Here is a 15,246-nt window from a genome sequence, read left to right as displayed (position 1 = left end):
GAGGGAGGATCACTCTGTGTCTGACCCCGGGAGTGTGTGAATAGACGGTGTGGAGGGTGATTCACTCTGTGTCTGACCCCGGGAGTGTGTGATGGGTCGGTGTGGAGGGAGATTCACTCTGTGTCTGACCCCGGCAGTGTGTGATGGGACGGTGTGGAGGGAGATTCACTCTGTGTCTGACCCCGGGAGTGTGTGATGGGACGGTGTGGAGGGAGATTCACTCTGTGTCTGACCCAGGGAGTGTGTGATGGGACTGTGTGGAGGGAGATTCACTCTGTGTCTGACCCCGGGAGTGTGTGATGGGACGGTGTGGAGGGAGATTCACTCTGTGTCTGACCCCGGGAGTGTGTGATGGGACGGTGTGGAGGGAGATTCACTCTGTGCCTGACCCCGGGAGTGTGTGAATAGACGGTGTGGAGGGTGATTCACTCTGTGTCTGACCCCGGGAGTGTGTGATGGGTCGGTGTGGAGGGAGATTCACTCTGTGTCTGACCCCGGGAGTGTGTGATGGGACGGTGTGGAGGGAGGGTCACTCTGTGTCTGACCCAGGGAGTGTGTGATGGGACGGTGTGGAGGGAGATTCACTCTGTGTCTGACCCCGGGAGTGTGTGATGGGACGATGTGGAGGGAGATTCACTCTGTGTCTGACCCCGGGAGTGTGTGATGGGACGGTGTGGAAGGAGATTCACTCTGTGTCTGACCCCGGGAGTGTGTGATGGGACGGTGTGGAGGGAGGGTCACTCTGTGTGTCTGACCCCGGGAGTGTGTGATGGGACGGTGTGGAGGGAGGGTCACTCTGTGTCTGACCCAGGGAGTGTGTGATGTGACGGTGTGGAGGGATATTCACTCTGTGTCTGACCCCGGGAGTGTGTGAGGGGACAGTGTGGAGGGAGCTTCACTCTGTGTCTGACCCCGGGAGTGTGTGATGGGATGGTGTGGAGGGAGATTCACTCTGTGTCTGACCCCGGGAGTGTGTGATGTGACGGTGTGGAGGGTGATTCACTCTGTGTCTGACCCCGGCAGTGTGTGATGGGACGGTGTGGAGGGAGATTCACTCTGTGTCTGACCCCGGGAGTGTGTGATGGGACGGTGTGGAGGGAGATTCACTCTGTGTCTGACCCAGGGAGTGTGTGATGGGACTGTGTGGAGGGAGATTCACTCTGTGTCTGACCCCGGGAGTGTGTGATGGGACGGTGTGGAGGGAGATTCACTCTGTGTCTGACCCCGGGAGTGTGTGATGGGACGGTGTGGAGCGAGATTCACTCTGTGCCTGACCCCGGGAGTGTGTGAATAGACGGTGTGGAGGGTGATTCACTCTGTGTCTGACCCCGGGAGTGTGTGATGGGTCGGTGTGGAGGGAGATTCACTCTGTGTCTGACCCCGGGAGTGTGTGATGGGACGGTGTGGAGGGAGGGTCACTCTGTGTCTGACCCAGGGAGTGTGTGATGGGACGGTGTGGAGGGAGATTCACTCTGTGTCTGACCCCGGGAGTGTGTGATGGGACGATGTGGAGGGAGATTCACTCTGTGTCTGACCCCGGGAGTGTGTGATGGGACGGTGTGGAAGGAGATTCACTCTGTGTCTGACCCCGGGAGTGTGTGATGGGACGGTGTGGAGGGAGGGTCACTCTGTGTGTCTGACCCCGGGAGTGTGTGATGGGACGGTGTGGAGGGAGGGTCACTCTGTGTCTGACCCAGGGAGTGTGTGATGTGACGGTGTGGAGGGATATTCACTCTGTGTCTGACCCCGGGAGTGTGTGAGGGGACAGTGTGGAGGGAGCTTCACTCTGTGTCTGACCCCGGGAGTGTGTGATGGGATGGTGTGGAGGGAGATTCACTCTGTGTCTGACCCCGGGAGTGTGTGATGTGACGGTGTGGAGGGTGATTCACTCTGTGTCTGACCCCGGGAGTGTGTGATGTGACGGTGTGGAGGGAGATTCACTCTGTGTCTGACCCCGGGAGTGTGTGATGGGACGGTGTGGAGGGAGGGTCACTCTGTGTCTGACCCCGGGAGTGTGCGATGGGAAGGTGTGGAGGGAGATTCACTCTGTGTCTGACCCCGGGAGTGTGCGATGGGACGGTGTGGAGGGAGATTCACTCTGTGTCTGACCCCGGGAGTGTGTGATGAGACGGTGTGGAGGGAGATTCACTCTGTGTCTGACCCAGGGAGTGTGTGATGGGACTGTGTGGAGGGAGATTCACTCTGTGTCTGACCCCGGGAGTGTGTGATGGGACGGTGTGGAGGGAGATTCACTCTGTGTCTGACCCCGGGAGTGTGCGATGGGACGGTGTGGAGGGAGATTCACTCTGTGTCTGACCCCGGGAGTGTGTGATGGGACGGTGTGGAGGGAGGGTCACTCTGTGTCTGACCCAGGGAGTGTGTGATGGGACGGTGTGGAGGGAGGGTCACTCTGAGTCTGACCCCGGGAGTGTGTGAGGGGACAGTGTGGAGGGATCTTCACTCTGTGTCTGACCCCGGAGTGTGTGATGGGACGGTGTGGAGGGAGATTCACTCTGTGTCTGACCCCGGGAGTGTGTGATGGGACGGTGTGGAGGGAGATTCACTCTGTGTCTGACCCCGGGAGTGTGTGATGGGACGGTGTGGAGGGTGATTCACTCTGTGTCTGACCCAGGGAGTGTGTGAGGGGACGGTGTGGAGGGAGGATCACTCTGTGTCTGACCCCGGGAGTGTGTGAATAGACGGTGTGGAGGGTGATTCACTCTGTGTCTGACCCCGGGAGTGTGTGATGGGTCGGTGTGGAGGGAGATTCACTCTGTGTCTGACCCCGGCAGTGTGTGATGGGACGGTGTGGAGGGAGATTCACTCTGTGTCTGACCCCGGGAGTGTGTGATGGGACGGTGTGGAGGGAGATTCACTCTGTGTCTGACCCAGGGAGTGTGTGATGGGACTGTGTGGAGGGAGATTCACTCTGTGTCTGACCCCGGGAGTGTGTGATGGGACGGTGTGGAGGGAGATTCACTCTGTGTCTGACCCCGGGAGTGTGTGATGGGACGGTGTGGATGGAGATTCACTCTGTGCCTGACCCCGGGAGTGTGTGAATAGACGGTGTGGAGGGTGATTCACTCTGTGTCTGACCCCGGGAGTGTGTGATGGGTCGGTGTGGAGGGAGATTCACTCTGTGTCTGACCCCGGGAGTGTGTGATGGGACGGTGTGGAGGGAGGGTCACTCTGTGTCTGACCCAGGGAGTGTGTGATGGGACGGTGTGGAGGGAGATTCACTCTGTGTCTGACCCCGGGAGTGTGTGATGGGACGATGTGGAGGGAGATTCACTCTGTGTCTGACCCCGGGAGTGTGTGATGGGACGGTGTGGAAGGAGATTCACTCTGTGTCTGACCCCGGGAGTGTGTGATGGGACGGTGTGGAGGGAGGGTCACTCTGTGTGTCTGACCCCGGGAGTGTGTGATGGGACGGTGTGGAGGGAGGGTCACTCTGTGTCTGACCCAGGGAGTGTGTGATGTGACGGTGTGGAGGGATATTCACTCTGTGTCTGACCCCGGGAGTGTGTGAGGGGACAGTGTGGAGGGAGCTTCACTCTGTGTCTGACCCCGGGAGTGTGTGATGGGATGGTGTGGAGGGAGATTCACTCTGTGTCTGACCCCGGGAGTGTGTGATGTGACGGTGTGGAGGGAGATTCACTCTGTGTCTGACCCCGGGAGTGTGTGAGGGGACGGTGTGGAGGGAGGGTCACTCTGTGTCTGACCCCGGGACTGTGTGATGGGACGGTGTGGAGGGAGGGTCACTCTGTGTCTGACCCCGGGAGTGTGTGAGGGGACGGTGTGGAGGGAGATTCACTCTGTGTCTGACCCCGGGAGTGTGCGATGGGACGGTGTGGAGGGAGATTCACTCTGTGTCTGACCCCGGCAGTGTGTGATGGGACGGTGTGGAGGGAGATTCACTCTGTGTCTGACCCCGGGAGTGTGTGATGGGATGGTGTGGAGGGAGATTCACTCTGTGTCTGACCCCGGGAGTGTGTGATGTGACGGTGTGGAGGGAGATTCACTCTGTGTCTGACCCCGGGAGTGTGTGAGGGGACGGTGTGGAGGGAGGGTCACTCTGTGTCTGACCCCGGGACTGTGTGATGGGACGGTGTGGAGGGAGGGTCACTCTGTGTCTGACCCCGGGAGTGTGTGAGGGGACGGTGTGGAGGGAGATTCACTCTGTGTCTGACCCCGGGAGTGTGTGATGAGACGGTGTGGAGGGAGATTCACTCTGTGTCTGACCCAGGGAGTGTGTGATGGGACTGTGTGGAGGGAGATTCACTCTGTGTCTGACCCCGGGAGTGTGTGATGGGACGGTGTGGAGGGAGATTCACTCTGTGTCTGACCCCGGGAGTGTGCGATGGGACGGTGTGGAGGGAGATTCACTCTGTGTCTGACCCCGGGAGTGTGTGATGGGACGGTGTGGAGGGAGGGTCACTCTGTGTCTGACCCAGGGAGTGTGTGATGGGACGGTGTGGAGGGAGGGTCACTCTGAGTCTGACCCCGGGAGTGTGTGAGGGGACAGTGTGGAGGGATCTTCACTCTGTGTCTGACCCCGGAGTGTGTGATGGGACGGTGTGGAGGGAGATTCACTCTGTGTCTGACCCCGGGAGTGTGTGATGGGACGGTGTGGAGGGAGATTCACTCTGTGTCTGACCCCGGGAGTGTGTGATGGGACGGTGTGGAGGGTGATTCACTCTGTGTCTGACCCAGGGAGTGTGTGAGGGGACGGTGTGGAGGGAGGATCACTCTGTGTCTGACCCCGGGAGTGTGTGAATAGACGGTGTGGAGGGTGATTCACTCTGTGTCTGACCCCGGGAGTGTGTGATGGGTCGGTGTGGAGGGAGATTCACTCTGTGTCTGACCCCGGCAGTGTGTGATGGGACGGTGTGGAGGGAGATTCACTCTGTGTCTGACCCCGGGAGTGTGTGATGGGACGGTGTGGAGGGAGATTCACTCTGTGTCTGACCCAGGGAGTGTGTGATGGGACTGTGTGGAGGGAGATTCACTCTGTGTCTGACCCCGGGAGTGTGTGATGGGACGGTGTGGAGGGAGATTCACTCTGTGTCTGACCCCGGGAGTGTGTGATGGGACGGTGTGGATGGAGATTCACTCTGTGCCTGACCCCGGGAGTGTGTGAATAGACGGTGTGGAGGGTGATTCACTCTGTGTCTGACCCCGGGAGTGTGTGATGGGTCGGTGTGGAGGGAGATTCACTCTGTGTCTGACCCCGGGAGTGTGTGATGGGACGGTGTGGAGGGAGGGTCACTCTGTGTCTGACCCAGGGAGTGTGTGATGGGACGGTGTGGAGGGAGATTCACTCTGTGTCTGACCCCGGGAGTGTGTGATGGGACGATGTGGAGGGAGATTCACTCTGTGTCTGACCCCGGGAGTGTGTGATGGGACGGTGTGGAAGGAGATTCACTCTGTGTCTGACCCCGGGAGTGTGTGATGGGACGGTGTGGAGGGAGGGTCACTCTGTGTGTCTGACCCCGGGAGTGTGTGATGGGACGGTGTGGAGGGAGGGTCACTCTGTGTATGACCCAGGGAGTGTGTGATGTGACGGTGTGGAGGGATATTCACTCTGTGTCTGACCCCGGGAGTGTGTGAGGGGACAGTGTGGAGGGAGCTTCACTCTGTGTCTGACCCCGGGAGTGTGTGATGGGATGGTGTGGAGGGAGATTCACTCTGTGTCTGACCCCGGGAGTGTGTGATGTGACGGTGTGGAGGGAGATTCACTCTGTGTCTGACCCCGGGAGTGTGTGAGGGGACGGTGTGGAGGGAGGGTCACTCTGTGTCTGACCCCGGGACTGTGTGATGGGACGGTGTGGAGGGAGGGTCACTCTGTGTCTGACCCCGGGAGTGTGTGAGGGGACGGTGTGGAGGGAGATTCACTCTGTGTCTGACCCCGGGAGTGTGCGATGGGACGGTGTGGAGGGAGATTCACTCTGTGTCTGACCCCGGCAGTGTGTGATGGGACGGTGTGGAGGGAGATTCACTCTGTGTCTGACCCCGGGAGTATGTGATGAGACGGTGTGGAGGGAGATTCACTCTGTGTCTGACCCAGGGAGTGTGTGATGGGACTGTGTGGAGGGAGATTCACTCTGTGTCTGACCCCGGGAGTGTGTGATGGGACGGTGTGGAGGGAGATTCACTCTGTGTCTGACCCCGGGAGTGTGCGATGGGACGGTGTGGAGGGAGATTCACTCTGTGTCTGACCCCGGGAGTGTGTGATGGGACGGTGTGGAGGGAGGGTCACTCTGTGTCTGACCCAGGGAGTGTGTGATGGGACTGTGTGGAGGGAGGGTCACTCTGAGTCTGACCCCGGGAGTGTGTGAGGGGATGGTGTGGAGGGAGGGTCTCTCTGTGTCTGGCTCCGGGAGTGTGAGATGGGACGGTGTGGAGGGAGGGTCACTCTGTGTCCGACTCCGGGAGTGTGTGATGGGACGGTGTGGAGGGAGATTCACTCTGTGTCTGACCCCGGGAGTGTGTGATGGGACGGTGTGGAGGGAGATTCACTCTGTGTCTGACCCAGGGAGTGTGTAATGGGACGGTGTGGAGGGAGGGTCACTCTGTGTCTGACCCCGGGAGTGCGTGATGGGACGGTGTGGAGGGAGATTCACTCTGTGTCTGACCCCGGGAGTGTGTGATGGGACGGTGTGGAGGGTGATTCACTCTGTGTCTGACCCAGGGAGTGTGTGATGGGACGGTGTGGAGGGAGATTCACTCTGTGTCTGACCCCGGGAGTGTGTGATGGGACGGTGTGGAGGGAGATTCACTCTGTGCCTGACCCCGGGAGTGTGTGAATAGACGGTGTGGAGGGTGATTCACTCTGTGTCTGACCCCGGGAGTGTGTGATGGGACGGTGTGGAGGGAGGGTCACTCTGTGTCTGACCCAGGGAGTGTGTGATGGGACGGTGTGGAGGGAGATTCACTCTGTGTCTGACCCCGGGAGTGTGTGATGGGACGGTGTGGAGGGAGATTCACTCTGTGTCTGACCCCGGGAGTGTGCGATGGGACGGTGTGGAGGGAGATTCACTCTGTGTCTGACCCCGGGAGTGTGTGATGGGACGGTGTGGAGGGAGGGTCACTCTGTGTCTGACCCAGGGAGTGTGTGATGGGACGGTGTGGAGGGAGGGTCACTCTGAGTCTGACCCCGGGAGTGTGCGATGGGACGGTGTGGAGGGAGATTCACTCTGTGTCTGACCCCGGGAGTGTGTGATGGGACGGTGTGGAGGGAGATTCACTCTGTGTCTGACCCCGGGAGTGTGTGATGGGACGGTGTGGAGGGTGATTCACTCTGTGTCTGACCCAGGGAGTGTGTGAGGGGACGGTGTGGAGGGAGGATCACTCTGTGTCTGACCCCGGGAGTGTGTGAATAGACGGTGTGGAGGGTGATTCACTCTGTGTCTGACCCCGGGAGTGTGTGATGGGTCGGTGTGGAGGGAGATTCACTCTGTGTCTGACCCCGGCAGTGTGTGATGGGACGGTGTGGAGGGAGATTCACTCTGAGTCTGACCCCGGGAGTGTGTGATGGGACGGTGTGGAGGGAGATTCACTCTGTGTCTGACCCAGGGAGTGTGTGATGGGACTGTGTGGAGGGAGATTCACTCTGTGTCTGACCCCGGGAGTGTGTGATGGGACGGTGTGGAGGGAGATTCACTCTGTGCCTGACCCCGGGAGTGTGTGAATAGACGGTGTGGAGGGTGATTCACTCTGTGTCTGACCCCGGGAGTGTGTGATGGGTCGGTGTGGAGGGAGATTCACTCTGTGTCTGACCCCGGGAGTGTGTGATGGGACGGTGTGGAGGGAGGGTCACTCTGTGTGTCTGACCCCGGGAGTGTGTGATGGGACGGTGTGGAGGGAGGGTCACTCTGTGTCTGACCCTGGGAGTGTGTGATGTGACGGTGTGGAGGGATATTCACTCTGTGTCTGACCCCGGGAGTGTGTGAGGGGACAGTGTGGAGGGAGCTTCACTCTGTGTCTGACCCCGGGAGTGTGTGATGGGATGGTGTGGAGGGAGATTCACTCTGTGTCTGACCCCGGGAGTGTGTGATGTGACGGTGTGGAGGGTGATTCACTCTGTGTCTGACCCCGGGAGTGTGTGATGTGACGGTGTGGAGGGTGATTCACTCTGTGTCTGACCCCGGGAGTGTGTGATGGGACGGTGTGGAGGGAGGGTCACTCTGTGTCTGACCCCGGGAGTGTGCGATGGGAAGGTGTGGAGGGAGATTCACTCTGTGTCTGACCCCGGGAGTGTGCGATGGGACGGTGTGGAGGGAGATTCACTCTGTGTCTGACCCCGGGAGTGTGTGATGAGACGGTGTGGAGGGAGATTCACTCTGTGTCTGACCCAGGGAGTGTGTTATGGGACTGTGTGGAGAGAGATTCACTCTGTGTCTGACCCCGGGAGTGTGTGATGGGACGGTGTGGAGGGAGATTCACTCTGTGTCTGACCCCGGGAGTGTGCGATGGGACGGTGTGGAGGGAGATTCACTCTGTGTCTGACCCCGGGAGTGTGTGATGGGACGGTGTGGAGGGAGGGTCACTCTGTGTCTGACCCAGGGAGTGTGTGATGGGACGGTGTGGAGGGAGGGTCACTCTGAGTCTGACCCCGGGAGTGTGTGAGGGGACAGTGTGGAGGGAGCTTCACTCTGTGTCTGACCCCGGAGTGTGTGATGGGACGGTGTGGAGGGAGATTCACTCTGTGTCTGACCCCGGGAGTGTGTGATGGGACGGTGTGGAGGGAGATTCACTCTGTGTCTGACCCCGGGAGTGTGTGATGGGACGGTGTGGAGGGTGATTCACTCTGTGTCTGACCCAGGGAGTGTGTGAGGGGACGGTGTGGAGGGAGGATCACTCTGTGTCTGACCCCGGGAGTGTGTGAATAGACGGTGTGGAGGGTGATTCACTCTGTGTCTGACCCCGGGAGTGTGTGATGGGTCGGTGTGGAGGGAGATTCACTCTGTGTCTGACCCCGGCAGTGTGTGATGGGACGGTGTGGAGGGAGATTCACTCTGTGTCTGACCCCGGGAGTGTGTGATGGGACGGTGTGGAGGGAGATTCACTCTGTGTCTGACCCAGGGAGTGTGTGATGGGACTGTGTGGAGGGAGATTCACTCTGTGTCTGACCCCGGGAGTGTGTGATGGGACGGTGTGGAGGGAGATTCACTCTGTGTCTGACCCCGGGAGTGTGTGATGGGACGGTGTGGATGGAGATTCACTCTGTGCCTGACCCCGGGAGTGTGTGAATAGACGGTGTGGAGGGTGATTCACTCTGTGTCTGACCCCGGGAGTGTGTGATGGGTCGGTGTGGAGGGAGATTCACTCTGTGTCTGACCCCGGGAGTGTGTGATGGGACGGTGTGGAGGGAGGGTCACTCTGTGTCTGACCCAGGGAGTGTGTGATGGGACGGTGTGGAGGGAGATTCACTCTGTGTCTGACCCAGGGAGTGTGTGATGGGACGATGTGGAGGGAGATTCACTCTGTGTCTGACCCCGGGAGTGTGTGATGGGACGGTGTGGAAGGAGATTCACTCTGTGTCTGACCCCGGGAGTGTGTGATGGGACGGTGTGGAGGGAGGGTCACTCTGTGTGTCTGACCCCGGGAGTGTGTGATGGGACGGTGTGGAGGGAGGGTCACTCTGTGTCTGACCCAGGGAGTGTGTGATGTGACGGTGTGGAGGGATATTCACTCTGTGTCTGACCCCGGGAGTGTGTGAGGGGACAGTGTGGAGGGAGCTTCACTCTGTGTCTGACCCCGGGAGTGTGTGATGGGATGGTGTGGAGGGAGATTCACTCTGTGTCTGACCCCGGGAGTGTGTGATGTGACGGTGTGGAGGGTGATTCACTCTGTGTCTGACCCCGGGAGTGTGTGATGTGACGGTGTGGAGGGAGATTCACTCTGTGTCTGACCCCGGGAGTGTGTGAGGGGACGGTGTGGAGGGAGGGTCACTCTGTGTCTGACCCCGGGACTGTGTGATGGGACGGTGTGGAGGGAGGGTCACTCTGTGTCTGACCCCGGGAGTGTGTGAGGGGACGGTGTGGAGGGAGATTCACTCTGTGTCTGACCCCGGGAGTGTGCGATGGGACGGTGTGGAGGGAGATTCACTCTGTGTCTGACCCCGGCAGTGTGTGATGGGACTGTGTGGAGGGAGATTCACTCTGTGTCTGACCCCGGGAGTGTGTGATGAGACGGTGTGGAGGGAGATTCACTCTGTGTCTGACCCAGGGAGTGTGTGATGGGACTGTGTGGAGGGAGATTCACTCTGTGTCTGACCCCGGGAGTGTGTGATGGGACGGTGTGGAGGGAGATTCACTCTGTGTCTGACCCCGGGAGTGTGCGATGGGACGGTGTGGAGGGAGATTCACTCTGTGTCTGACCCCGGGAGTGTGTGATGGGACGGTGTGGAGGGAGGGTCACTCTGTGTCTGACCCAGGGTGTGTGTGATGGGACTGTGTGGAGGGAGGGTCACTCTGAGTCTGACCCCGGGAGTGTGTGAGGGGACGGTGTGGAGGGAGGGTCTCTCTGTGTCTGGCTCCGGGAGTGTGAGATGGGACGGTGTGGAGGGAGGGTCACTCTGTGTCCGACTCCGGGAGTGTGTGATGGGACGGTGTGGAGGGAGATTCACTCTGTGTCTGACCCCGGGAGTGTGTGATGGGACGGTGTGGAGGGAGATTCACTCTGTGTCTGACCCCGGGAGTGTGCGATGGGACGGTGTGGAGGGAGATTCACTCTGTGTCTGACCCCGGCAGTGTGTGATGGGACTGTGTGGAGGGAGATTCACTCTGTGTCTGACCCCGGGAGTGTGTGATGAGACGGTGTGGAGGGAGATTCACTCTGTGTCTGACCCAGGGAGTGTGTGATGGGACTGTGTGGAGGGAGATTCACTCTGTGTCTGACCCCGGGAGTGTGTGATGGGACGGTGTGGAGGGAGATTCACTCTGTGTCTGACCCCGGGAGTGTGCGATGGGACGGTGTGGAGGGAGATTCACTCTGTGTCTGACCCCGGGAGTGTGCGATGGGACGGTGTGGAGGGAGGGTCACTCTGTGTCTGACCCAGGGTGTGTGTGATGGGACTGTGTGGAGGGAGGGTCACTCTGAGTCTGACCCCGGGAGTGTGTGAGGGGACGGTGTGGAGGGAGGGTCTCTCTGTGTCTGGCTCCGGGAGTGTGAGATGGGACGGTGTGGAGGGAGGGTCACTCTGTGTCCGACTCCGGGAGTGTGTGATGGGACGGTGTGGAGGGAGATTCACTCTGTGTCTGACCCCGGGAGTGTGTGATGGGACGGTGTGGAGGGAGATTCACTCTGTGTCTGACCCAGGGAGTGTGTAATGGGACGGTGTGGAGGGAGGGTCACTCTGTGTCTGACCCCGGGAGTGTGTGATGGGACGGTGTGGAGGGAGATTCACTCTGTGTCTGACCCCGGGAGTGTGTGATGGGACGGTGTGGAGGGTGATTCACTCTGTGTCTGACCCAGGGAGTGTGTGATGGGACGGTGTGGAGGGAGATTCACTCTGTGTCTGACCCCGGGAGTGTGTGATGGGACGGTGTGGAGGGAGATTCACTCTGTGCCTGACCCCGGGAGTGTGTGAATAGACGGTGTGGAGGGTGATTCACTCTGTGTCTGACCCCGGGAGTGTGTGATGGGACGGTGTGGAGGGAGGGTCACTCTGTGTCTGACCCAGGGAGTGTGTGATGGGACGGTGTGGAGGGAGATTCACTCTGTGTCTGACCCCGGGAGTGTGCGATGGGACGGTGTGGAGGGAGATTCACTCTGTGTCTGACCCCGGGAGTGTGCGATGGGACGGTGTGGAGGGAGATTCACTCTGTGTCTGACCCCGGGAGTGTGTGATGGGACGGTGTGGAGGGAGGGTCACTCTGTGTCTGACCCAGGGAGTGTGTGATGGGACGGTGTGGAGGGAGGGTCACTCTGAGTCTGACCCCGGGAGTGTGCGATGGGACGGTGTGGAGGGAGATTCACTCTGTGTCTGACCCCTGGGAGTGTGTGAGGGGACGGTGTGGAGGGAGGGTCTCTCTGTGTCTGACCCCGGGAGTGTGCGATGGGACGGTGTGGAGGGAGATTCACTCTGTGTCTGACCCCGGGAGTGTGTGAGGGGACTCTGTATTTCTCCTGCACTTTTCAATCCTTCACCACAGATGGCATCGCATTCTCTGTAAAATTCCACTCTGGCCAGCCACTCGATCACTCTGTTTCTCAATTCTCTTACATCTTGCGAATCTTTAACATGAAGCTGAAGCTTGAGTTTTTGCTCTGTATGTCCACACCCCCCCCCCCCCCCCCCCCCCCCCCCCCCCCCCTGTCCTGAGCAGCAGTCAGATTGGAGAGGCAGTTTTACATTCTGTCTGTTTGTCCCTCTCTGGAACAATTAAACAGGCTGAAATGCCTGCCTGCACAGCTTCCCCCTCTGTCACCAGCACCATCGAGGGTTTTTATACAGCAACGTCTCGATATCGTGAAGCATCCCATCCACCCTGCTGGCAGACCGTTTGTCCCACTCTCCGCTTCATGGGGAGAGGTTACACAGCATCCACACACTGCGGCACATCCCCCAAGCAGCAACCTCCGCTCTCCAACGCACGCATCGCCTGGGGCTGGCAACACTTCACGTCTCTGTCCGGCACACTGTTCTTTATGCTGCCCTGGGTCCGGAGTAACAATCATTTCGGTCCCTTTACTCTCGCGTTCTGATGAACGGCGATAAACGATCTGCTGGGTTTCTCCCTGCTTCTGTGTTACTGCACGTGGCCTGCCGATCAGTTCAGGCCCATAAAACCATAGGACCTAGGAGCAGAACCTGGCTATTCAGCCCATCATGGCTGATCCCGGATCCCACTCATCCCCATACACCTGCCTTCTCGCCTTGTCCTTTGATGCCCTGACCGATCAGGAAACCATCAACCTGCGCCTTAAGTATACCCACGGACTTGGCCTCCAGCACAGCCGGAGGCAGAGCATTCCAGATTCACTACTCTCTGTCTAAAAATAATTCTCTTTACCTCTGTCCTAAAAGATTGCCCCTCAATTTTGAGCCATTTTTTAGTTCTGGCTACCCCCACCATAGGAAACATCCTCTCCACATCCATATTCCTTTCAATATTCAGTAGGTTTCAATGAGATGACCCCGCAATCTCCTAAATTCCAGTGAGTACAGGCCCAGAACTGCCAAACGTTCCTCGGATAATAACCCTTTCATTCCTGGAATCATCCTCATGACCCTCCTCTGAACTCTCTCCAAAGACAACTTATCCTTTCTGAGATACGGGGCCCAAAACTGTTGACAATACTGTTAAATAATGCTACTGTGGCGACCCACTTTCTGCGCAGGCGAACCGGCTCACAAATAGCACGCGGAGGGGAGGGGGGAGACTTTGGTAATGCACCTCTGACGTCATTTCCACCCGGAGAGGGCGGGCGCTAGGGATTAAATGCCAGCGCCGCGAAGTTTGAATAAACTAGTCTCGAAACGGCTTAGCGACTGCGTGTCGTTATTTCAGCGCTGTGTGTAGCACACCGCTGCACTACCTAACTAGTGTCTTATAAAGACTCAACGTTATCTCCTTCCTTTTGTATTCTATTCCCCTTGAAATAAACCAACTCACCATTTATTCTACCACTCGTCTTTCAGGACACGCACCAGCTGAAATTACTGAAGACTTTAGAAGGCCACACTTACGGGGTGTCGTACCTGGTGTGGAGTCCAGATGACACTTACTTGATCGCCTGTGGCCCCGATGATTGTTCCGAACTCTGGCTGTGGCACGTGCAGGTACGTTGTATGTGGTGGGTTGTCCTGGACCTCCACCATCTAATCCCCAGCTGTCTAGTCACCAGTGTGATCAGCCCTGGTTCTAGTTGTCAGTGGCCAGCAACCCTATACAGATTCACAAGAGTCTGCAGATGCTGGAATCTGGAGCCACAATCAGATTCTGCAGATGCTGGAATCTGGAGCCACAATCAGATTCTGCAGATGCTGGAATCTGGAGCCACAATCAGTAAATACGAGATTCTGCAGATGCTGGAATCTGGAGCCACAATCAGTAAATACGAGATTCTGCAGATGCTGGAATCTGGAGCCACAATCAGATTCTGCAGATGCTGGAATCTGGAGCCACAATCAGATTCCGCAGATGCTGGAATCTGGAGCCACAATCAGATTCTGCAGATGCTGGAATCTGGAGCCACAATCAGATTCTGCAGATGCTGGAATCTGGAGCCACAATCAGATTCTGCAGATGCTGGAATCTGGAGCCACAATCAGATTCTGCAGATGCTGGAATCTGGAGCCACAATCAGATTCTGCAGATGCTGGAATCTGGAGCCACAATCAGATTCCGCAGATGCTGGAATCTGGAGCCACAATCAGATTCTGCAGATGCTGGAATCTGGAGCCACAATCAGTAAATACGAGATTCTGCAGATGCTGGAATCTGGAGCCACAATCAGATTCTGCAGATGCTGGAATCTGGAGCCACAATCAGATTCTGCAGATGCTGGAATCTGGAGCCACAATCAGAGTCTGCAGATGCTGGAATCTGGAGCCACAATCAGATTCTGCAGATGCTGGAATCTGGAGCCACAATCAGATTCCGCAGATACTGGAATCTGGAGCCACAATCAGATTCTGCAGATGCTGGAATCTGGAGCCACAATCAGATTCTGCAGATGCTGAAATCTGGAGCCACAATCAGATTCTGCAGATGCTGGAATCTGGAGCCACAATCAGTAAATACGAGATTCTGCAGATGCTGGAATCTGGAGCCACAATCAGATTCCGCAGATACTGGAATCTGGAGCCACAATCAGATTCTGCAGATGCTGGAATCTGGAGCCACAATCAGTAAATACGAGATTCTGCAGATGCTGGAATCTGGAGCCACAATCAGATTCCGCAGATACTGGAATCTGGAGCCACAATCAGATTCTGCAGATGCTGGAAACTGGAGCCACAATCAGATTCTGCAGATGCTGAAATCTGGAGCCACAATCAGATTCTGCAGATGCTGGAATCTGGAGCCACAATCAGTAAATACGAGATTCTGCAGATGCTGGAATCTGGAGCCACAATCAGATTCCGCAGATACTGGAATCTGGAGCCACAATCAGATTCTGCAGATGCTGGAATCTGGAGCCACAATCAGATTCTGCAGATGCTGAAATCTGGAGCCACAATCAGATTCTGCAGATGCTGGAATCTGGAGCCACAATCAGATTCTGCAGATGCTG

General features: G+C 57.7%; 1 protein-coding gene across 4 annotated transcripts in view; it reads left to right on the top strand.

The window, feature by feature from the left end:
• LOC140717873 (WD repeat-containing protein 26-like) overlaps nucleotides 1-15,246 on the top strand; it is a 251,924-nt gene that overhangs the window by 183,756 nt on the left and 52,922 nt on the right. For all 4 annotated transcript variants that reach the window (XM_073031596.1, XM_073031598.1, XM_073031594.1 and 1 more), the window contains exon 8: nucleotides 13,649-13,789. In XM_073031596.1, coding sequence (XP_072887697.1) covers nucleotides 13,649-13,789 — 141 coding nt within the window. The remainder of the gene's footprint in view (nucleotides 1-13,648; nucleotides 13,790-15,246) is intronic.

Source organism: Hemitrygon akajei, chromosome 28 (genome assembly GCF_048418815.1).
Source record: "Hemitrygon akajei chromosome 28, sHemAka1.3, whole genome shotgun sequence".
NCBI classification, from domain to species: domain Eukaryota; kingdom Metazoa; phylum Chordata; class Chondrichthyes; order Myliobatiformes; family Dasyatidae; genus Hemitrygon; species Hemitrygon akajei.
The sequence above is the reverse complement of the archived record's forward strand: the minus strand, read 5'-3'. Positions and strand labels throughout refer to the sequence as shown.